The sequence below is a fragment of the Schistocerca gregaria genome, chromosome X (assembly GCF_023897955.1).
Source record: "Schistocerca gregaria isolate iqSchGreg1 chromosome X, iqSchGreg1.2, whole genome shotgun sequence".
Taxonomy (NCBI): domain Eukaryota; kingdom Metazoa; phylum Arthropoda; class Insecta; order Orthoptera; family Acrididae; genus Schistocerca; species Schistocerca gregaria.
In genome coordinates this window covers 366,443,663-366,467,549 of record NC_064931.1, presented here as the reverse complement: position 1 = coordinate 366,467,549, position 23,887 = coordinate 366,443,663, and the positions used below count along the sequence as shown (strand labels likewise).

Below are 23,887 nucleotides of genomic sequence, written 5' to 3'. Positions count from 1 at the left end.
ACCAATTTTCTCTTCCGAATGCGAAAATATTTTGTTGAGCCCAACCTACATAGGTAGGAATGATCATCAAAATAAAATAAGAGAAATCAGAGCTCGAACAGAAAGGTTTAGGTGTTCATTTTTCCCGCTCGCTGTTCAGGAGTGGAATAGTAGAGAGATAGTATGATTGTGGTTCGATGAACCCTCTGCCAAGCACTTAAATGTGAATTGCAGAGTAGTCATGTAGATGTAGATGTAGATGTCTGCAGGTCATTTGTAACAGCAAAAAACATATTGTAGAAGAGATGTGTTCCACAGTAGTGAAGATAAACTAATACTCATAGCACTTAAGGTACACATTTTGCAGCCCATGTTTTCTGGTCATTTTTGTCTTGTTTTCGTCCATACTATCACCTCTCAGAATATGAAATACTTTTTTTTTTTTTAATACCCTGTATTTCCATCATGAGTGGGCTTCCCAATAATGTGCCCTATGAAGTTCTCAGAGAAGGCTATAATGTTTTTCAGGATGTCTTGTCATGCCCAACACTCATAAAACTATAGTTTTCCCAATTGGTTATTGGATGATTAAAGCATCCTCCAGTGATGACAGTAAGAATGGGGAACTTATATACTAGTGAACTTAAGTTTTGCTACACAGGTTTCAGTTACATCTGTAGATGAGTCTGCTGGTCAGTAGAAGGATCCAGTTATGAATGTATGCCCACCACTGATCCAGAGAATTGCACAGAGAAAATCACATAGAGTTGCAATTTCTACACCTACTGTTATGTGAGCTTCACAGCTTTTTAAGTGAGATTCAAGCTCTGAAAATTTTGCTGTGAATCCTTCAGCAGCTAATCACTAGGATTTTATTGCTCTCTTCTGTAGGGAGAATTTCTTTGTATCTTATACTGACACTTGTGGGTCCCCCACAGCTTTTATTATATGAGCTTGATGGGCAGTCATCTAATATTTAAAAAATATAGAGTTTTATTATAGGGATGTCTCGTTCTTTGTATACTCAAGAACAAATTCTTATATTTTATTCTAAAGTATGCCAATTTTATTTTCAACTATTTGACGTATTCTGGGATATCTCATTTTATGCATGAGTACAGACTCTTACATTCTGTTGTAAGGTATGTACTGTGTTCATTTTCATATATCAAAATGTTACATCAGTCGATCTGAGTACCAACATGAATGTCTCAGTGAATGCGTAAATGTGAGTACTTGTTTTGTTGTATAACATACTATATTTGTTTCCATGTATTAAGATGTCAGTTGATGTGAGCTACAGCTTGACTCATCCATGTTTACTCATCTGAATTTATTATTGTAAATTTTATGAGAAAAGAATTGACTCATTCCATATCCTAGCATCTATAATGATACTGTTATGAACAGAAGTCACAATACAATAAATAAATAGCAACATGCAAATTATCTGCAGCACATGTAATAAACTAACTAATGAACCTTGCATGTCTTTGATGTATTGTCACAGAAAAGTAGGGGTGCCATGGGCACATCTTCTTGACATTATTGAACACGTACATCTCTCTGTTCGGGGCAGAAGAGACCTAGCCTGCTGAAACGTAATTGAGAATGCATTGACTTGCAATGTGAAGAGTATCCAAGTTTCCCATCTGATTCACAATAGAATAACACACTATAAAAATTACAACTTCCAATCTCTTTCACTTTAACTCTATTAGTTAATATTAAGGCACAAACTATTAATCTGATTTACTGACTGCTGAGGAGCTTTGAAGTCATGTGGCATGGTCACAAATATGTTGTCAACTTAATGAAAGAAGTTGGGCAGATGCATTTAAGGCATCCTTATTGAAATATTCCATAAAGAACTTGATTACTGCTGGAGACAAAGGAAAACTATGATCATTTTTCCAGTCATCTCATATAATTTATCACGAGATAAAAATTAAAATTTGTCAAAATGTTTCCAGATTCAATTCTTGGTTCTGCATACTCTTTCAGTCTGCCAGGACATTTTTCAAATCAGCACACACACTGCTGCAGAGTGTAAATCCATTTTGGGAAGAAGCCCGTTTCTCTGCAATTTCCTTTCCTCCAAGAGTGTTAGTCCTGCATGGTATTCAGGAGATCATGTGTGAAGTTTGGGAAGTAGGAAAAATTTACTTGTGAACATATAGCTGTGAGGGCATGTCAGTCAGTAAAGCATCTATCTGCAAAAGGCAAACATTCTAGATTTGAGGCCAGTCTGCCACACAGAGGCCAGTCTAGTACCCAGTTTTAATATGACAGGCCATTTCAGAGGTCAGCTCCGTTTGAAACAGTGATTATTGGTGGATTTGTTGTGGTAAGGATCCTTGGTTTCTGTAACAGTTGAGTATTTTCTATTGAAATGAAATTTCATATGGTCGGGGTCTCCTGTAAGTTAGACTGCATGACTTGCATGTTGATCAGGATGAAGATTACACAACACCCAGTCTTTGATTGAAGAAAACCTCCAACTGAGCTGGGAGTTGAACCCAGAACGCTAGCTTGGCAATCTGCTGCACTGACCCTTCAGCTATGGAGGCAGACACTATTTTCTATTGAGGCATCACATAAATGACAAGAAATACTCAGTTATTGGGTAACAGAGGTGTACTTAAAAATGAGTGAGTCACAAAAATTTATGAATACATTTAGAAAGTGTTGCAAGTCCATATTGTTTATATTCCAATACTTCTGAGCTTTACAGGCAGTAGTAAGAATATGTAGTGTGAATGACTAATTTGAGCCCATAAGCAATTGAAAGGGCAGTTGATAGCCTTAATGAAGTGAGAGAGAGGAGAGGGAGAAATATCTTCTAATTATTTGTAGCCTGCAGTTTCACTCTATAGTTTACTTATCATACCATGTTCAGAACTCACTTGTCACACAAGTTTTTTCTGTTAAAATACTAACAATGCAAAAGGACTGTAGAAAGAACATTTCTAAACACACACAATCTAAATCACCTTTGTTTTATTTTAGATGTGGATGAATGTCATGAAGAGGGTGAATCCCCTTGTGACAGCACACAGAACTGTGAAAATACCCCTGGGAGCTTTTTGTGTGTCTGTAAGTCTGGCTTTCAGTTGGATCCAGTACTTCAGGCTTGTGTTGGTAAGCACTGTGTGAAAATTATATATTTATTTCTGTTAGCTTCTCCTCATAGAAGACTTTAAGTTCTATAATTCTGCTACTCATAGGCTTAGTCAGCTTTCTATTGCAGGCATTAAGAAAACTTTTTTTTAATGAAATGAACTCCTGAATCACAGTGTTGTCTGTGTACAGACCTACACTATGTGATCAAAAGTATCTTGACACCCCCAAAAACATATGTTTTTCATATTAGGTGCATTTTGCTGCCACCTACTGCCAGGTGCTCCAAAACAGTGACCTCAGTAGTCATTAGACATTGTGACAGAGCAGAATGGGGCACTCTGTGGAACTCATGGACTTCGAATGTGGTCAGGTGGTTAGGTGTCACTTGTGTCATATGCCTGTATGTGAGATTTCCATGCTCCTAAACATCCCTAGGTCCACTGTTTCCTATGTGATAGTGAAATGGAAACATGAAGGAACAGGTACAGCACAAAAGCATACAGGCCGACCTCATCGGTTGACTGACAGAGACCGCCGAAAGTTGAAAAGGGCTGTAATGTGTAATAGGCAGACATCTATCCAGACCATCAAACAGGAATTCCAAACTGCATCAGGATCCACTGCAAATACTATGACAGTTAGGTTTGGTTGAGTCGTTTAGGGGAGAAGACCAGACAGTGAGGTCATCAGTCTCATTGGGTTAGGGAAGGATGGGGAAGGAAGTCGGCCATGCCCTTTCAAAATAACCATCCTGTCATTTGCCTGGGCCAATATAGGGAAATCATGGGAAACCTAAATGAGGATGGCCGGACGTGAGATTAAACCGTTGTCCTTGCAAATGCAAGTCCAGTACTATAGCCACTGCGCCACCTTGCTTGGTGACAGTTACGCAGGAGGTGAGAAAACTTGGATTTCATGGTTGAGCGGCAGCTCATAAGCAGCACATCATGCCGGTAAATGCAGCCAAATGATGCCACGCTTGGTGTAAGGAGCGTAATCATTGGACAATTTAGCAGTGGAAAAACATTGTTTGGAGTGACAAATCATGGCACACAATGTGGTGATCCAACAGCAGGGTGTGGATATGGTGAATGCCCAGTGAACGTCATCTGACAGCATGTGTAGTGCCAACAGTAAAATTCAGAGATGGTGGTGTTATGGGGTGGTCATGTTTTTCAGTGAGGAGGCTTGCATCTCTTGGTTTTTTGTGTTGCAATATCACAGCACATGCCTACATTCATGTTTTAAGCACCTTCTTGCTTCCTACCGTTGAAGGGAAATTCGGGGATGGCGATTGTATCTTTCAACATGATCAAGCACCTGTTCATAATACACAGCCCCTGGCAGATTGGTTACATGACAATAACATCCCTTTAATGGACTGGCCTTCAGAGTCCTCACCTGAATCCTACAGAACACCTTTGTTACGTTTTGGAATGCCTACTTCTTGCCAGGCTCACCAACCAACATCAGTACCTCTGCTCAGTGCAGCACTCCATGAAGAATGGGCTGCCATTCCCCAAGAAACCTTCCAGTACCTGACTGAACATATGCCTGCAAGACTGGAAGCTGTCATCAAGGCTAAGGGTGAGCCAACACCATATTGAGTTCCAGCATTACCGATGGAGGGCACCACGAACTTGTAAGTCATTTTCAGCCAGGCGTCCGGATACTTTTGATCACATAGTGTATCTGTGTTACTGGGTAACTAATTGTATTTTCAGGAATGTTGTGCTGTTTGCACTTTTGGTACCAGAAAGAAGACATCTCAATGTATATTTACATATGTAAATATATTTCAGATATTAATGAATGTCAGCTTAACAAACACGACTGCCTGCCAACTCAAAGGTGTGATAACACTATTGGATCATTTCACTGCATTCGTGTAACAAGCTGTGGTACAGGATACACACTTAATGCACAAACAGGACAATGTGAAGGTATGTTTGCTTTTTTTATCATTTTTACACACTGTGGTCTTATCATTAACTGCAGTTACCTGTTTTCTTCCCATATGAGCATTGAATGTTTGGTTTCAAATCCTATAATGAAGGGTATTTATGTTAAAATGAGTTTTATTAATTTAATGATTCATAACTTTTATACATGAGGCATTCATAGAAATATGAATGTATGTTGTAGACATTGTTGAAAGAGACACATGTTTCCTCTGAACTAATTTTGAGACTTCTCAGACAGTTTGCATAAAAATTCTAGAGGCAGGCCTCGTAATTCATAAAATGTCTTCCCTGATATTTTATTCAAATAAATAGAACTTTTGATGATTAGTTGTGCATGATCATATAAGGTAATAAGTGTTTTATCTTTAAAAAGTCAGTATTACAAATCAGTAATGTCACCAAAAATATTTCATGGGTTTCCCATTGTATTACCATAAAAAAAAAAAAAAAAAAACAAATATCATCAGCTGGATGCTATATCAGATATGAATTACATGAGCTGACACAGTCAGCACACAACAGTCACTTAAGCAAGGCTGAAAATGTTTCTCAGTTATTGGATATTGTCTTTCCTTGGTGATAACTGAAATAAAACACACACACACAAATTAGCTTACAAGGGGAAGAGTATCACTTATGAGCATTTTCAAGCTGAGTGCTGGTCTGGTTCAGGTGACTGAGGGTTTAGGGCCTTCATGTAAGGATTTCATGAAAGATGTTCAGGTAGTGATAGGGGTGGGGCAGCCTAAACAGTGGCAGAGCATACAACATAGGTGGCAACCTGAATAAGATAGCTTCCCTAGCTAGTGGCACCAGTGTGAGTATGGTAGGGCTGTTCCAGTAGCATGTTTGCCCTCATCTTGGTAGTGTAAAGTATGTCAGTGCAGAGTTGGAGATGGAGCTGATGACTGCCAGCTGGGCACACATTGCAGTGGAAACTATCAGGAGATGGAGCTACACTAAACATGGTCTGCACTTCAACAGGTTTGGGAAAGAGAAATTGGTAGAGTTGTTTAGTGAGAGTATAGTCAGTGGGTGTGGGCAATAATTGGTCAAGTACTTGGTGTCATGGGTAGGAGAACTCGGCCTTTTTAGGGTAAACCCTGACAAGAGGCTACCTTGTGTTAAAAGTATCTCAACCAGCTTAGAGACTTCTGCACTGTGTATGCAGGAAATAGAATGTACTCCCACTGGAGTGTGCAAGCACCATGGAAGTTTGTTCAGAATTCTGTATTATTCATCAGAATGTAGCAGTCCATTAAAACTAAAGTACGCCAGCTTGAAGTTGAATTACAGTCTTTGAGCAGCACATTAGTATCCATTACAGAGCACTGGTGTAGAGATGATGAATTGCAGCATATAGTGCTACCATCACATGAATGTGCTAGTTGCTACTGTAGGTCTAGCTTAAAGAGTGGGGATTATGTTTTTATGAGGGTGGTTTGAAAAGTTCTCAGAACAGAATAGAAAAAAGTACTTACATCACTTAAACTTTTCTATTTTCCAATGTCATCTCCTTGTAGATTAATGCACTAGGTCCAACAATGTTCCAGGTCCTTGATCCCATCTCAAAAATGAGTGTGCTCCAGGCCAGGAAAACAGTTGTCAACTCCGGCTATCAATTCTTTGTTTGAAGTGAATCTTCATCCACGAAGAAAATTTTGAGATTTTGAAAGAGATGGAAGTCTAACGGAGCCATATCAGGTGAATAAAGTGGGTGTGGCAACAATTAATACCTTTGTCCGTGTCATTTTGCCATGGTAATGGCACATGTGTGCAGGCATGCATTGTCTTGATGGAAGATGACTTTCTTCCTTGCTAAACCTGGCCTTTTTTTTTCATGTATCTTTTGTTGCAATTTGTCCAGGAGGTTAGCATAGTATTCTCCAGTAACTGTTTGCACAGTGGGGAGATAGTCTACGAACAGAATTCCCTTCGAATCCCAGAACACTGATACCATGACCTTTCTCACCAAAGTAACTGTCTTTGCTTTCTTTTGTGGTGGAGAATCAGCATGTTTCCAATTCTTTGACTGTTGTTTTGTCTCTGGGGTATAGTACCGCACCCATGTTTCATCTGCGGTCACAAACCAGTGCAAAAAATCTTGTTCATTTCACCTAAAACGGCCTAACCATTGTTCCAATATGTCAATTCTCATGCATTTTTGATCCAGTGTCAAGAGTCACGGCACGAATCCTCCATGACCATTTTATGCACTTTCGCAATGATTTCTGGAGTTTTGACACCTCTTGGCTGACCACTGTGCAGATCATCAGCTAAGCTCTCCCAGCCAAACTGAAATTCATTTGTCCACTTGGCAAAAGTTGAAGATGAAGGAGCAGAGACCCCCAGTGTATTCTGGAAATCAGTATGAATGTCTTTTGCTTTTATACCTTTCTTTAAGAAGTACTTAATCACTGCTCGAATCTCATTTTTTTTCCATCTTAGCAAATCACTATGTAGAAGCAACAACAGAGCCACATCACTGTCACAGCCCTCTTCCAAAAGCACTGATGTGGCATGTGTTTACAGGCAACAGTCCAATGAATATCACATGAACAACTCATTGCACTAGTGCTGACCTCTCATTGTGATTCTGAGAACTTTTCAAACCACCCTCGTATATCATGGGTAGCACACATCTTAACATATTGAATTGTCAGCCATTGAAATAATGAAGCAAGTTGCCTGTAAGAAGCTAATTGTTCTGTGTGTTTACTGCTCACCTAGTGGTAATGTGGACACTTTCTTCAACAAATTAACTGAAGTCCTGAAAAGGTTCTCAGCCCCCAAAACTGGTATAATAATATATATAGACATGAATATCAACACAGGTGCTGAGGGTGAAATTAGTAATAGCCTCCTAAATATTTTAAACATTATTGGTTTGACACAAATGGTAAACACAGCTGTGAGGATTTCAGAAAGTTCAACTTCAACTTTAGACCATGTTAATATTTATAAGAGATCTCAAGTGGCATTTTGGATCATTTCTGTTAGATGATGAAGCTAAATACAGGCTCAGTGAAACCTACAAAAATGCAGGTGTACAAAATGATTTTGTTAGATCATAAGATACTGTACATACATTTTGTAGGACATTTTCAAATCAAACCTGGGATGAAGTTTATATGGAAAGCAATATAGATGCAAATTGTTTAAATTGATTTTTGATGATTTCTAAAAGTAGCCATTTCTACAGCAGTAGCTAAGGAGAATAGGTGAATAACTGCAGGTATTAGAAGGCCTTCACAGAGACTTAAATTTCTCAGTTCTTTGCAAAAGAACTGCACTGATACACAGTTCCTTGGGTACTATCACATGTATTAAAAATATACAGGAGAGTACTGCTTGTGGGGAAAAGATCATTAAATGACAAATTAATGTACAATGCAGAAAATAATAAAAAAGTGGTGTTGGATGTTATAAAACAAAAAGCTGGAAAAGACACACACAAGGATAAAAACATATGAATCAGAGAAGGGGAGAGATTAATAGAAATTCCTCAGGAATTAGCAAAATTTGTAAATGATTATTTCATTGGTATTGTGAAGAACCTGCAATGAAATCTTCCTAAATCACATGTAGCACCCACAATGACTTACACATGAAGCACAATGATGTTGTTTCCCACAACAGAGGTTGAATTTAGGAAGACAGTACTATGATTAAAAAAATAAGAAGTCAGCAGGTATAAATGAGGTAACTGTCTCTGTTCTGAAGACATGAATAGATAGCATACAAGCTGTATTGACAAAATTAATAAGTGAATCCTATACTTGAGGTGTTATCCAGAGTACATAAAGTATGTATGAGTGGTCCCTTACTAACCAAAGGTAATGCTGAAAGCATTGAAAACTAAAGCAATTTTCATGGCTGTATTCATTCTCAAAAATAACTGAAGCAATAAATTACCACTGAACATAAAGGAAACAAACAGTATGCAGTTCAGCATAAAGAGAGGAAGCAATTACATCACTTTAGGCATTGATGATAAATCTATAGATTGTGTGGCAAGCACAGTGTTTTTAGCGATGAGCATTGATTTTCAGTTAACATGGCATCAACATACAAATATACTGGCAAAAATAATGTCATCAGTACCCTATGATTTTAGGGTGTCAGCATCGGTTCACAACAACCATTGTCTTGTGGTGGCATACTATGCCTACATACACTCAGTTCTTACCTATAGACAGGCTGGACAGTGAAGGGGAGGCGTGTTTATAGCGATAAGAAGTGCAATAGTATCGAAGGAAATTGACGGAGATCCGAATTGTGAAATGATTTGGGTGAAGGTCATGGTTAAAGCAGGCTCAGACATGGTAATTGGATGTCTCTATAGGCCCCCGAGCTCAGCAGCTGTTGTGACTGAGCACCTGAAGGATGTTATAGTTCTGGGTGGAGATTTTAATTTGCCGGATATAGACTGGGAGACTCAAACATTCATAACAGGTGGCAGGGACAAAGAATGCAGTGAAATTTTTTAAAGTGCTTTATCTGAAAACTACCTTGAGCAGTTAAACAGAGAACCGACTCGTGGTGATAACATATTAGACCTTCTGGTGACAAACAGACCCGAACAATTTGAATCAGTTAATGCAGAACAGGGAATCAGCGATCATAAAGCGGTTACTGCATCGATGATTTCAGCCGTAAATAGAAATATTAAAAAAGGTAGGAAGATTTTTCTGTTTAGCAAAAGTAACAAAAAGCAGATTACAGAGTACTTGATGGCTCAACACAAAAGTTTTGTCTCAAGTACAGATAGTGTTGAGTATCAGTGGACAAAGTTCAAAACCATCGTACAATATGCGTTAGATCAGTATGTGCCAAGCAAGATCATAAGAGATGGGAAAGAGCCACCGTGGTACAACAACGGAGTTAGAAAACTGCTGCGGAAGCAAAGGGAACTTCACAGCAAACATAAACATAGCCAAAGCCTTGCAGACAAACAAAAATTACGCGAAGCGAAATGTAGTGTGAGGAGGGCTATGCGAGAGGCGTTCAATGAATTCGAAAGTAAAGTTCTATGTACTGACTTGGCAAAAAATCCTAAGAAATTTTGGTCTTATGTCAAAGCGGTAGGTGGATCAAAACAAAATGTTCAGACACTCTGTGACCAAAATGGTACTGAAAGAGAGGATGACAGACTAAAGGCCGAAATACTAAATGTCTTCTTCCAAAGCTGTTTCACAGAGGAAGACTGCACTGTACTTCTCTAGATTGTCGCACAGATGAAAAAATGGTAGATATCGAAATAGACGACAGAGGGATAGAGAAACAATTAAAATTGCTCGAAAGAGGAAAGGCCGCTGGACCTGATAGGATACCAGTTCGATTTTACACAGAGTACACGAAGGAACTTGCCCCCCTTCTTGCAACGGTGTACCGTAGGTCTCTAGAAGACAAAGCGTTCCAAAGGATTGGAAAAGGGCACAGGTCATCCTCGTTTTCAAGAAGGGACGTCGAACAGATGTGCAGAACTATAGACCTATATCCCTAACGTCGATCAGTTGTAGAATTTTGGAACACATATTATGTTCGAGTATAATGAATTTTCTGGAGACTAGAAATCTAGTCTGTAGGAATCAGCATGGGTTTCGAAAAAGACGGTCATGTGAAACCCAGCTCGTGCTATTCGTCCACGAGACTCAGAGGGCCATAGACACGGGTTCACAGGTAGATGCCACGTTTATTGACTTCCGCAAGGCGTTTGACACGGTTCCCCACAGTCGTTTAATGAACAAAGTAAGAGCATACGGACTATCAGACCAATCGTGTGATTGGATTGAAGAGTTCCTAGATAACAGAATGCAGCATGTCATTCTCAATGGAGAGAAGTATTCTGAAGTAAGAGTGATTTCAGGTGTGCCGCAGGGGAGTGTCATAGGACCGTTGTTATTCACAATATACATAAATGACCTGGTGGATGACATCGGAAGTTCATTGAGGCTTTTTGCAGATGATGCTGTGGTGTATCGAGAGGTTGCAAAAATGGAAAATTGTACTGAAATGCAGGAGGATCTGCAGTGAAATGACACATGGTGCAGGGAATGGCAATAGAATCTCAATGTAGACAAGTGTAATGTGCTGCGAATACATAGAAAGATAGATCCCTTATCATTTAGCTACAAAATAGCAGGTCAGCAACTGGAAGCAGTTAATTCCATAAATTATCTGGGAGTACGCATTAGGAGTGATTTAAAATGGTATGATCATATAAAGTTGATCGTCGGTAAAGCAGATGCCAGACTGAGATTCATTGGAAGAATCCTAAGGAAATGCAATCCGACAACAAAGGAAGTAGGTTACAGTATGCTTGTTTGCCCACTGCTTGAATACTGCTCAGCAGTGTGGGATCTGTACCAGATAGGGTTGATAGAAGAGATAGAGAAGATCCAACGGAGAGCAACGCGCTTCGTTACAGGATCATTTAGTTGCTGCGAAAGCGTTACGGAGATGATAGATAAACTCCAGTGGAAGACTCTGCAAGAGAGATGCTCAGTAGCTGGGTACGGGATTCTGTTGAAGTTTCGAGAACATAACTTCACTGAGGAGTCGAGCAGTATATTGCTCCCTCCTACGTATATCTCGCCATGATGATAAAATCAGAGAGATTAGAGCCCACACAGAAGCATACCGACAATCCTTCTTTCCACGAACAATACGAGACTGGAATAGAAGGGAGAACCGATATAGGTACTCAGGGTACCCTCCGCCACACACCGTCAGATGGCTTGCAGAGTATGGATGTAGATGTAGATGTAGATGTAGATATAGGTTTCTTTTCTGTGGATCAAAGACACAAGACATAGACACAGTTTTTAAACTGCAGAAAAGTGCCTTAAGAATAATAACTGGAAGTTAGTAGTCGGGCTCATTGTAAAGAGGTATTTAAAAAATGGACGTCCTTACTGAAACTTCCTGGCAGATTAAAACTGTGTGCTGGACCGAGACTCGAACTCAGGACCTTTGCCTTTCGCTGGAAAGGGCTCTACCAACTGAGCTACCCAAGCACAACTCACGCCCCGTCCTCACAGCTTTACTTCTGCCAGTACTTCGTCTCCTACCAAGTTTAAGTCTCGGTCCGGCACAGTTTTAATCTGCCAAGAAGTTTCATATCAGCACACACTCCACTGCAGAGTGAAAATTCTCATTCTGGAAACATCCCCAAGGCTGTGGCTAAGCCATGTCTTCGCAGTATCCTTTCTTTCAGGATTGCTATTTCTGCTATGTTCGCAGGAGAACTCCTATAAAGTTTGGAAGGTAGGAGACGAGTTACTGGCAGAAGTAAAGCTGTGATGATGGGGTGTGAGTTGTGTTTGGGTAGTTCAGTTGGTAGAGCACTTGCCTGTGAAAGGCAAAGGCCCTGAGTTCGAGTCTCGGTCTGGCACACGGTTTCAATCTGCCAGAAGTTTCATATGAGCGTCCACTCTGCTGCAGAGTGAAAATCTCATTCTAGATATCCTTACTGCACCAAGTGTGTACATATGCTTATATGTGGTGCATATCAGAGAAAATATTACTAAATACTGCACTAATAGTCCTATACACTATGATGGAACAAGAGCAAGTTTGGAATTACATTTACTCAAAACAGCATTTTATATCATGGGTTGAAACTGTATAAAAAATTGCCAAAGGAAGTGAAAAAGATTACGAAAACATATTTGTTTGATAAGGCAGTGTTATAACCTTTAATCACAATAATTGCGTGGACATTCACACTCTCTCTTAGAAACAATAGCTGATCACATGATTACAACTCAGTCTCTCGTATTCGACTGCCGTGCCGTGACATGCGGCCGGCGCCGTTCGTAGCTAGGTGGTGCTCCCGCGCTCAGCCGATTTGCGGAGCGCCTCTATCGCCGCTTGTGCGTACTGTCATGGCGGCACTGTTAAATGTCGTGGCACTATCACAACACTTTTCCCCCCTTGAAAAAAAAAAAAAAACACTCACTTCCTTGGAGACATGGACAGCGCGGAGACATCCATGGCCTCTTGTGAGGCCCGAGGAGATCCCGCGCAGAGACACGAGAGTATGGTCGAAAATGTCCAGGACGGAAGCTCGTGTGTGGAATGTGCCTCCTGGATGAGATGATGGGTGAAATCTCCGGAGCAGCATCCATAGGTGTCATGGAGTGTGCTCCAGCGAGATGGGTGCGGAGAAGGTGGCGTCGCGACTGGGGCCGGTTCCGGCATACTCTGAAGCGGCAGCGACGTCGGCTGCATCAACACGGACGGTAGATCGGCAGCAGCGACAGGTCTGGCGTCTCGGGCTGGTGGAGGCGAAGGATGGGGCAGTGGCACCGGCGTGGCCACCACTCGTGGGCACATCTGGTCGTAATGGTGAACAACCGTGCCGTCGCCCGTACGGATTTCACAAAGCCGGCGGCCACGAAGAGCCTTGACCACCCCTGGAATCCATTTAGGGCGAGATCCATACCCTCGTGCCCACACGTCGGCGCCCACCGAGTATTTTCCCGCACTAGGGGACACAGTACAAGGCCTGACAGGGTGACGCAGGTGCAGTAGAGTTCAGCAGGGCTGCGATCACCCAGAGGCGTGAAGCGATAAGAACTCAGAAATTGCAACAGGGCGTCATCTGTGGAAAAATCACTAAGGAATTTTTTCATCTGGAATTTGAAAGTGCGGACAAGGGGCTCGACCTCCCCATTTGATTGCGGATGGAAGGGAGGTGCTGTAACATGATGAATCCCTTGTCCAGTACAAAAATCACGGAAGGCCTGCGAAGAGAACTGAGGGCCATTGTCCGTGACGATCGTGGATGGAAGACCTTCTAGCGCAAAGATTTTGGGCAAAGCCAGCATCGTCGCCGCAGTGGTGGGTGATGGACATCTAACAACAAACGGAAACTTCAAGAAGGCGTCAATCAACAGTAGCCAATAGGTACCGTGGAAGGGGCCAGCAAAGTCGGCGTGCACCCGTTCCCATGGCTGAGCTGGATCAGGCCACGGAGAGGGCATTGTACGAGGTGCCGCCTGTTGTTGAGCGCACTGGCCACACGCAGCAACCATATGGGCGATGTCCAAATCAATACCGGGCCAATAAACGTGCCTGCGGGCCAGGGACTTAGTCCGAGAAATACCCCAATGGCCTTCGTGCAACAGTTTGAGAACATCTTTGCGAAGAGAGGCTGGCACCACGACCCGTGGAGATGCGCCATCCGTGGCCAGAAGAACAACACCATCACGAACAGACAGACGAAGGCGCAAGGCATGGTAGTTGCGAAGGGGATCCGATGCCCGGCCCTTGGTCCTGTCCAGCCAACCTCGTTGAACAAAACCGATCACCCGACGCAGGACCGGGTCCCGCGCAGTAGCCGACGCGACCTGCGAACCTGTAAGTGGAAAACCCTCGACTGCACGACGTTCTTCCTCATCAATTTGGAAACAGAGGAGTTCATCACGATCAAAAACAGGGTCGGGGCACATCGGCAATCGCGACAATGGATCAGCGTTGGCGTGCTGGGCCGTGGGGCAATAGTGAATCTCATAATGAAAACAAGACAAGTATAAGGACCAACGTTGCAGGCGGTGAGCTGCCTTATCCGGAAGTGACGCTGATGGGCTGAACAGAGAGACCAGCGGTTTGTGGTCGGTGATGACGTGAAACTTAGAACCATACAAGAAAACGCTGAACTTTTTTAGAGCATAAATGATAGCGAGCGCCTCCTTTTCGATTTGAGAGTAACGCCATTGCGCCTCGTTGAGGGTCTTGGAAGCATAGGCGATGGGTCATTCCGACCCATCCTCATACCGATGGTAGAGAACAGCCCCTAGGCCATACTGTGATGCGTCAGTCGCCAGAACCAAGTGCTGACCCGGACGGAATGTGGCAAGACAAGGCGCCGACTGCAAATGAGCCTTCAGGCGGACAAAAGCCTGCTCACACCCGTCGGACCAACAGAAGGGGACGTTTTTGCGTAACAGCTGATGCAGAGGATAAGCTACCACTGCTGCAGATGGAATGAATTTGTGATAATAAGCAATCTTGCCTAGAAACGCCTGAAGTTCTTTGACCGTAGACGGCCGGGGTAGAGCGTTAATGGCCGCAACGTGCTGACAGAGAGGACGTATACCCTCACGGGACAAGTGGAAACGAAGATACTAAATGGAGGGTTGGAAGAACTGTGACTTGTCCAGATTGCACCTCAACCCAGCCGAATGCAAAACCCGAAACACTGAACGTAAATTACGAAGGTGCTCCTCAGTGGAGGCTCCCGTGACAACAATGTCATCCAGATAGTTTATGCAGCCGGGAACGGAAGCCGTGAGCTGTTCCAAAAACTGCTGAAAAATGGCCAGTGCGCTAGTGACACCAAATGGTAATCGCTGGTACTGATACAACCCACAAGGAGTGTTTATAACGAGAAATTCCTTGGAAGTAGCGTTCAATGGCAACTGATGGTACGCCTCCGATAAGTCAAGTTTGGAAAAGAACTGGCCCCCAGCGAGCTTGGGAAACAACTCCTCAGGACGGGGAAGAGGATAAGTGTCAATGAGGCTCTGAGCGTTGACGGTGGCTTTAAAGTCATCACACAATCGCAGACTCCCGTTTGGTTTAGAAACCACCACGATCGGCGATGCCCATTCGCTGGAGCGAACCGGAAGGAGAATCCCAGAAGCTGTTAACCTGTCTAGCTCAGCCTTGACAGGTGCATGCAATGCCACCGGAATAGGGCGTGCCCGGAAAAACTTAGGGCGAGCCTTAGGTTTAAGAGTAATGTGGGCTTCAAAATCCTTGGCACAACCCAGACCAGCAGAGAACACGGACGAAAATTCAGAACACAATCCATCCAGCTGTTGATACGGAATATCCTCAGATATGAGGTGCACATCATCATCAATGGAGAACCCGAACAACTGGAAAGCATCATAACCGAACAGGTTTTCAGTGCCCGCATGATCCACCACATAAAACGTGAGGGGCCGAACAACAGACTTGTAGGCAGTGGAAGCATCAAACTGGCCCATGATAGGAATTTTCTGTTTATTATAAGTCCTCAGATTTCACGTAACTGGAGACAAAGGAGGGGAGCCCAACGCCAAATACGTGCGAGAATTAATGAGAGTTACTGCAGAGCCAGTGTCCACTTGCATGCGGATGTCTTTATTCAGAACATGAACAATAACAAACAACTTATTTGTTTGAGAAAGCACACAGTGAACATCCATGTCCGATGCCTCGTCCTTGTTGACAGGAACTTTATGGGACTGACACACAGAAGCAATGTGGCCTTTTTTCCTACATGAATTACACGTGGCCCAACGTTTTGGACACGCTGCCCTGTCGTGCTGTACGAAACAATAGGGGCAAGAAGGAAGTGCGGAACGAACTGGCTTCTGTGGTTGCTGGTTTCGCTGCGAGCGTTGCGGCCCAACGCGACGTTGTTGACGCGAGTGAACCGCCTCCACATCGTCGTTCTCCTGTGAAACAGGCAAATTGCCCGTGTCGAGAGTTGACTGTACAGCGCCTACATCACACCACGCGTCGATTTGCGCGCCAGCAGTGTGAGAAACTTCAAAGGATTGAGCGATGCTTAGAACTTCTGACAACGACAGGTTTGGCAGTTGGAGGGCACGTTGCTGAACTTCTTTATCAGGAGCAAGCCGTAGAATAGCATCCCTAACCATTGAGTCCGCATAATACTTGTGATGTGTGTCCGTGACAAACTGACATTTCCTGACCGTGTAGTTCCGCCGTCCAAGCCCGGTAAGATTGACGGGGCTGTTTACGACACCGGTAGAACGCCACATGGGCGGCAACAACGTGGGTGTTTTTTCGATAATAGTCAGACAATAAGTCACACATTTCTTGGAAGGACAGGGAGGCAGGTTCCCGCAGAGTGGCTAACTGAGATAGCAGCTGATAGACTCAAGGGGAAATCCAAGATAGAAATAACGCCTTACACATAGGAGGGTCGACAACGCCGAAAGCCAAGATGTGTTGCCGCAAACGCTTCTCATAATCCTCACAGTCTTCAGCGGCCTCGTCGTAAGGAGGGAATGGAGGCGGAGAAGAGGAAGACAGACGATGAGTAAGCGACGTCGACAACGCCTGAATCACTGCCGTCAGCTGTGTTTGTTGAGCCTGAATAGTAGCCGTCAGCTGTGTTTGTTGTTCAATGAGCGCTTGCATAAGCTGTTTCATGTCTGCCCCGTCACGAACACGCAAATCCACAACGCAGTGAAAATATCCCGACCTCGTCGCCAAAAAGTGTTATAACCTTTAATCACAATAATTGCGTGGAGATTCACACTCTCTCTTAGAAACAATAGCTGATCACATGATTACAACTCAGTCTCTCGTATTCGACTGCCATGCCGTGACATGCGGCCGGCGCTGTTCGTAGCTAAGTGGTGCTCCCGCGCTCAGCCGATTTGCGGAGCGCCTCTATCACCGTTTGTGCGTACTGTCGTGGCGGCACTGTTAAATGTCGTGGCACTATCACAACAGGCAGCTGAAATGTTCTTCACAAGTAATCCATATCACACAGTTAAAAATTACTTAGAGGACTCAGACTAGTGGGTAGTAGTGAAAGGGGATAACTACAGGAGCTTGTCATACTTCAGTACATAATATGGTTTACTGCTTTCACAAGATGTATAATGCATGACAGTAATATCCATTGACATATATTTTTTGGTGGACAGTAGCACATAGTTGAATATGGAGTCCGGAATTGAGGCAAGGTGCACAGCTGCATCATCTTAGTCTAGGAGTCATCAGTGGGTGTCTTAGTATGAATGGTAATGAAGAGCAGAACTATGTTTTTGTTGAAAGTGACTGGAAATTCTCCAGGAGTCATCAGCAGGTGTTCTCAGCAGGTGGCCAGTGAAAGAGGAAATTATATTTTGTATTACAAGTTGCCTGAAACAATTTGTGTGTAAATGAAGCAACATTATACAATAGAGAATTACCAAGTGAGGCAGCGCAGTTGTTGGAACACTGATCTCATATTTGGGAGGATGGAACTGCTCTGTTTGGCCATTCCAATTTGGACTCTCCATGGTTTTCCTAGATCGCTAATGCAAATTCCGGTGTGATTCCTTAATCAAGGCCATGGCTGACCACCTGTTCTATCCCCATAGGCTACCTGTCCTGTCATCTTAAAGCATGTTATGTATGCTGTGTGTTTTAGTTTGGCCTACTGATTAGCACTACATTACAATGGCAAATCCTGTATCATTTTGAGATGATCCTTGGACAAATAAAGATAAATAAATAAGGCTTGATTTTATTGTACACACAATCTCCAAAGTAAGTGTAGCAATCCCTACAGAATAATGCAGTTTCTGTACAGAACAATGCAATTTCTGTGCATGTCATTGTGTTGCAATCTCCAACACACTATTGAAGGGCTCTTAAAAGTAGTCTGTCCCAATATGGAAGAATAACATGAGAAGAGACAATGTGTTGCCACCATTGCATTTGCATCAAGAGTGGCAAAAAATTGTGACGTCATGATGTAAAAGACCAGCTGTTATCAGAGGAATAGCTGGATATCTGTGCTACAGAGTATGGAGAACTTGTTGGTCAGACTGGCAGATAACTTGTGTGGGGAAAAGGAACTAGTCCACTAGTCTCACTAATACTATATGGTAGTCAAATGTCCTATAGATCTATTTCATGATGGCTGAAAACTGTTTGTCTTTATGCTCAAAAGATGGTTAAGCTCATTACATTGGCTCCCATCCACCACCATGTCATATTATTATGGCTGATTAAAAGTCATGACTGTACCAGATTGGACATTTCCATGTAAATTCTAGCATGGTGCAAAGCAAGGCACAAGTGGTCCTTATGATATTTTCATGCAAGACAGTTCCTACCCCTGCAGAATTGCTTAAACTTCCGGGAATTGGATTTACATCATCACACAAATGAGATAGCATGGAAATTCCCACAGAGCATGATTATTGGAGGTGTATTGCATAGACAATAACACCAGTTTTGACTCCTTCATACATGAAAAATCACAAGACAGAAACAGTATTACATATCTTGAGAACTTGCAAACAATCTATTTAAGAAACCTGCAGGAAAATTCACTGCTTCTTCCTGATCTTCCAAAATGTGTAAGCTAATGACAGTGGGTGACACTACTTCAGGTGTAACATTCTATTTTTGGTCTACATGTGGTGAGAACGAATGACATTGGCATGTTCACTAGATGTTCGTATGGTCTTATGACATCTGGCTACCTATGTTAACACTAAGTACAACAATGTACTGAATGCCGAGTTATAAATGTTTTAGAGGATCCTTGTTGAAGTATTTTCAGGTAGTGAAATAATGCTCAGAAATTGCATTATATTTCTTTATTTTGAAAATAATTACAGTTTATAGTAATAACTTAAGCTTGCAGTTACTGTTCAAAGTGATTACTACAAGTGCCCATAAATTTTTCTACAGTTTTTCCACTGTCCCTGTTGTCTATTGTACAATCAGACAGGCAGTTAGAACTCTACATATCAATTACCCTTCAGTTTCTTCTGGGATTTCATACAGTGGCAACTCATGTTACCATACAGGAAACACTTGCAAGATTCAGAAATCATGCTGGCCATGACATGAGACCTCCCATTCTAACCCACTGACAAGGGTTTGTGTTCCTCAGATGCTCATAGTATTAATATCTGAGCATGCTGGTGCATCAGCATGATGAAACTGCATCACCTCATGAATGGCGGGAGGTTGTCTTGAACAACTGTTGAAGTGCATCTTGGAAAAAAACTTATTTATTGAACTTAGGTGACTCTAGTCAACAAGTTGACAGAAGGTTGCTCCAAGAGATCTGAGATAAGTGTGGTATATAGATTTTAATTGCTCCAAGCATGGATACTGTGACAGTTAAAGATATCAGCACATTGCTAGATGCCTTATCCTTGAGCAATACTAACTTTAGTAGGTTTTGCACATGTTTATGAGGGGGGTGTAACTGCTGTTACACCACTGCTCCTTTTCTACAAAGTATTCGTTAATATGTTTATTTCGTGGGTAAGCTAACAGGTGCTTACCGATAAATCTTTTCCCATTTGATCCAACACCATACTCTTAAATTTTACTATGTGAAAAATTATTTGTTGAGAACGTTGACAACTTCTCTGTTCATAATAAATGCTACTCATTTCTTCCATATAGAATGAGCCTACTGTGAAATTTTTCTCCGTATGTGTGTTTTTCTTTCTAGGCTCTACTTCTTGCTACACCTTACATTATATGTATGTCTGCAAATCCTTGTAATAAAAAAGTTTCATCTTAAAATACCAGCCATGAACAGATGATAGTGTGTTATTTTTCAAGATCATGCCAGAAACTACAATGCAGTAGACAGTTGTTATAAATCTTAAGCAGTTTACAAACATGTAACTCAAATGCATTGGTCATTAAAGACTTTGTACCACCTGAAACACTAATTTCAGGTCATTGTTTCCTTACTCAAAATACTCATTTTAGGGTCCTGTACCATCTGTATAAGGTGTTGTGACATCCTGTGATTGTTGTTTAGCCATTTCAATGAATAATGTAGATCATATTGTTTGCAATAATGTAAATAAGAGGTTTGGAGTTTGAATGATATTGAGTTAAAGTGTTAAGTGTCATTAAAGCGATGTGCAGGGTGCATATTGTACAAATAGAGAGTGTCCATAATAATGAGCTAAAAACTGGGTGATAATGTGACAGTAGATAAGAAGAGACATTAGTGAAAAATGAACAAGCAAGTTGCTGCAGTGGTTAAGACAAGGCACTTGCACTTGGGAGGAGTGGGTTCCAAATCACTATCTGGCCATCTTTCAAATTGTAGACATCTTTATTTAAGAGTGGAAAAAAAGAGCGTATCGCACATCTAAAGAACAAATGAGGTGTTTAGGCTGCTACTTGTGTAAAATAATTCTGTGGGACTGTTAACATACTGCTTTCGTGGTGTTTCAAATTATGTCCAATGCGTAAATAATAGCAGCTGATTGCTGCATTATTGTTAGTATCAAATTACCTATATTTACAAACATTGTAGTATCATGAATCAATTTTCAATAAAATAGACTTAACCTGAGCTATTACATTATCTCTTCATATTCACTTATTGCTGCTTGAAGGACTGTAAAGAGATGATAACTACAAAAGATATAGTCATGCTCAAGCATTACTGACTGTTGCATTTTGTATAGGTGGCTGTAGTATTTGTTTGCCATGCAGTGTAATTGCAGTGGAATGCTCAAGTTGCAGATGCACTTCAGGCAACCATTCTGCCATTTTAATTTGTCCATTACTTGTTTCTGTAAGATGCCTGTGTTTCAGATGATGATGAATGCCTGTTAGGAACAGACACTTGCCGTAATCTGGGTCCAATGTGGCAGTGCCGCAATACCCTTGGCTCATTTCGCTGTGAGAAAAAACGCTGTGGAGACAAAGAAATACTACTAAAAACTGGTGAATGCAGAAGTGTGGTCTGTAATCCAGGATATGAAATTGGACCTCAAGGCAGATGTGTTGGTAAGATGTTCATACAGTTGACCCAACAAACAGATGTCACATATTGTTCAAATATGCTGTATCATCTTCAGATTAAATTTATCAGAACCAATAAATAGTAACTTAATAACAACACTCACAAGCAGAAGCATTACCCAATCTTCGTGCACTAATTCAGTGTTAACCTCTTGACTACCGAAGATGTGCTTGCCACTTGCCACATTTATCACTGCATCATTATAAGTAATTAGGCGTAGCAATCACAATGCCACCTGACGCTGAGTTACTTGCATGGCTTGGCTTGCTGTGTGCTCAGTATTTTATGGAACACATAGTGGCAATTCCATGTGTTGCTCTGTGTTTAGTCAGCCCTGATACAACATAAATACAGTAAATGTATACGTTATTTAGACTATTGCAGTTTCAGAGTTTGAAGCTTTTCTCCTGATGAATTGCTGCACCTCTCTCTCTCTCTCTCTCTCTCTCTCTCTCTCTCTCTCTCTCTCTCTCTCTCTCTCTCTCTCTTTCTGTCTCTTCAAATTTTACACCCCACACTTATATCCATTACCAAACTGATGATTTCTTCATACCATAGGATGTGTCCTATCAAGAAACAAAAGAAAGAAACCTGTTTAAGGATTAACTGGGAGAGGTATGTGAATTCTCTTGCCCCTTGTGTTTCATTCTTCTGTGTACAAGAAGACTTTCATTCAGCCTGCAAATGTAAACATAGTGTCATTTTGACTCCTTCATACATGAAAAATCACAAGACAGAAACAGTATTACATATCTTGAGAACTTGCAAACAATCTATTTAAGAAACCTGCAGGAAAATTCCTAAAGAACTGAAGCTGACTACTACTGAACAGACATCTATCACTAACACGGTTTATGTAGTGACAATGAGCTTGGTCCACAAAGTTGCCCAATCACAGTTCACTGAGGTTCAACTATGGAGTTCTTGCCAGAGTTGCCTTAACACATTAACTACCACTGGTAGACACAGCAGAGTCTCAGCCACACAGCCAGACCAGGTCAGTTCATGTTAGAAAAAAATTTGGAAACCATTTATTTAAAGTTATTTTCTTCATCCTTATTTCTGTATGTCCCTTATACGATGAAGCTGTGAAAAAAAATATCTAGGATGCGAGCAGATATGACGTCTCACTGTAACTTGTTGCTCCGTGAGAATACCAGCTGCAGCAGGTTACTTTTCTTTCAATAAGAATTATGAACGAAAATGAATTGTAAACAACAGGTAAACTATAAACAAAAACACAGGAAATGATCATGTATACAATGTACAATTTATTGAGTAGGTGAATAGAACTGAAGTACACAGCAATCAGTGTGTCTGTGAATAATAACATGGGCAGAGGTGTCACAGATTGTGACTACCTGCTTCACTCATTTCAAAGCTTCAGGTCTTTCATAAGTTTCAGAAATCTTCACATAACACTCTTGGCATCTCTTTCACACTTTTATATTTCTGTTATTATTTTCCTGTGTAATTGTCAGACAGTGGTCTTTTGTATTTCCTGATATTGGACCATGAGACTGTGGTAATCTTCGTTTGCTCCTAGAGAGCATTGAGTGAGATATTGTACCCAATTTCCTGTAAACCAGCATCAGCTGAAGTGAGAATGATAAAAAAATGCACATTACCACAAGAAATCTACAGCAGATAGAACTGTAAGAAGCCACAACTGTGACCAAGGTAAAACTGATAAGTTGTCTCCAACCAAAGATCACTTTGACATTACCATGGTCATCCACAGTATGCATTTCATTAATAAGCCACATGTGACTCTGATTGTATTACATATGCACTATCCAAAGATGTACTGTACTAAACAGAGTGGAGATTACAGGCATCTGCAGACACATGGTGTCAAATGCTAATCTCTACTGTGTTCACTCTTGGCCTTGTGGCAGTCAACATATCAAAGCCCAAGTGACACATGTGGCCACTTGTGATGCAAAGCTAAGGGTGATGTCAGAAGTGCTGAAGTGCAAATTTTTTTATGGATTATATCATAATTAGTATCAACAATTGATACAGGTGAAATATAATAACATAAGCTAGAACTTTCTAGTAAACATGAGTACACAAATGATCCATTTGTAAGATAATTGTAAATGTGTCCTTACAAGGTGCCACTGACTTGAGTATGACATACTGCCTAGTTAGTGCAAATCTGTTTTAAATAATTAACATTTCAATTAAGTCTTCATCTAACATGGGTTCAAATTTCACCCAAGGGCTGCCTTAACAAAAAATAAAATACTTCTTCATTGAGTTACATGTTACAATTTAC

General features: G+C 41.5%; 1 protein-coding gene across 2 annotated transcripts in view; it reads left to right on the top strand.

Moving 5' to 3' along the window:
- LOC126297567 (fibrillin-2-like) overlaps positions 1-23,887 on the top strand; it is a 597,958-nt gene that overhangs the window by 490,188 nt on the left and 83,883 nt on the right. For both annotated transcript variants that reach the window (XM_049988509.1, XM_049988508.1), the window contains 3 exons: positions 2,989-3,120; positions 4,905-5,045; positions 21,396-21,590. In XM_049988509.1, coding sequence (XP_049844466.1) covers positions 2,989-3,120; positions 4,905-5,045; positions 21,396-21,590 — 468 coding nt within the window. The remainder of the gene's footprint in view (positions 1-2,988; positions 3,121-4,904; positions 5,046-21,395; positions 21,591-23,887) is intronic.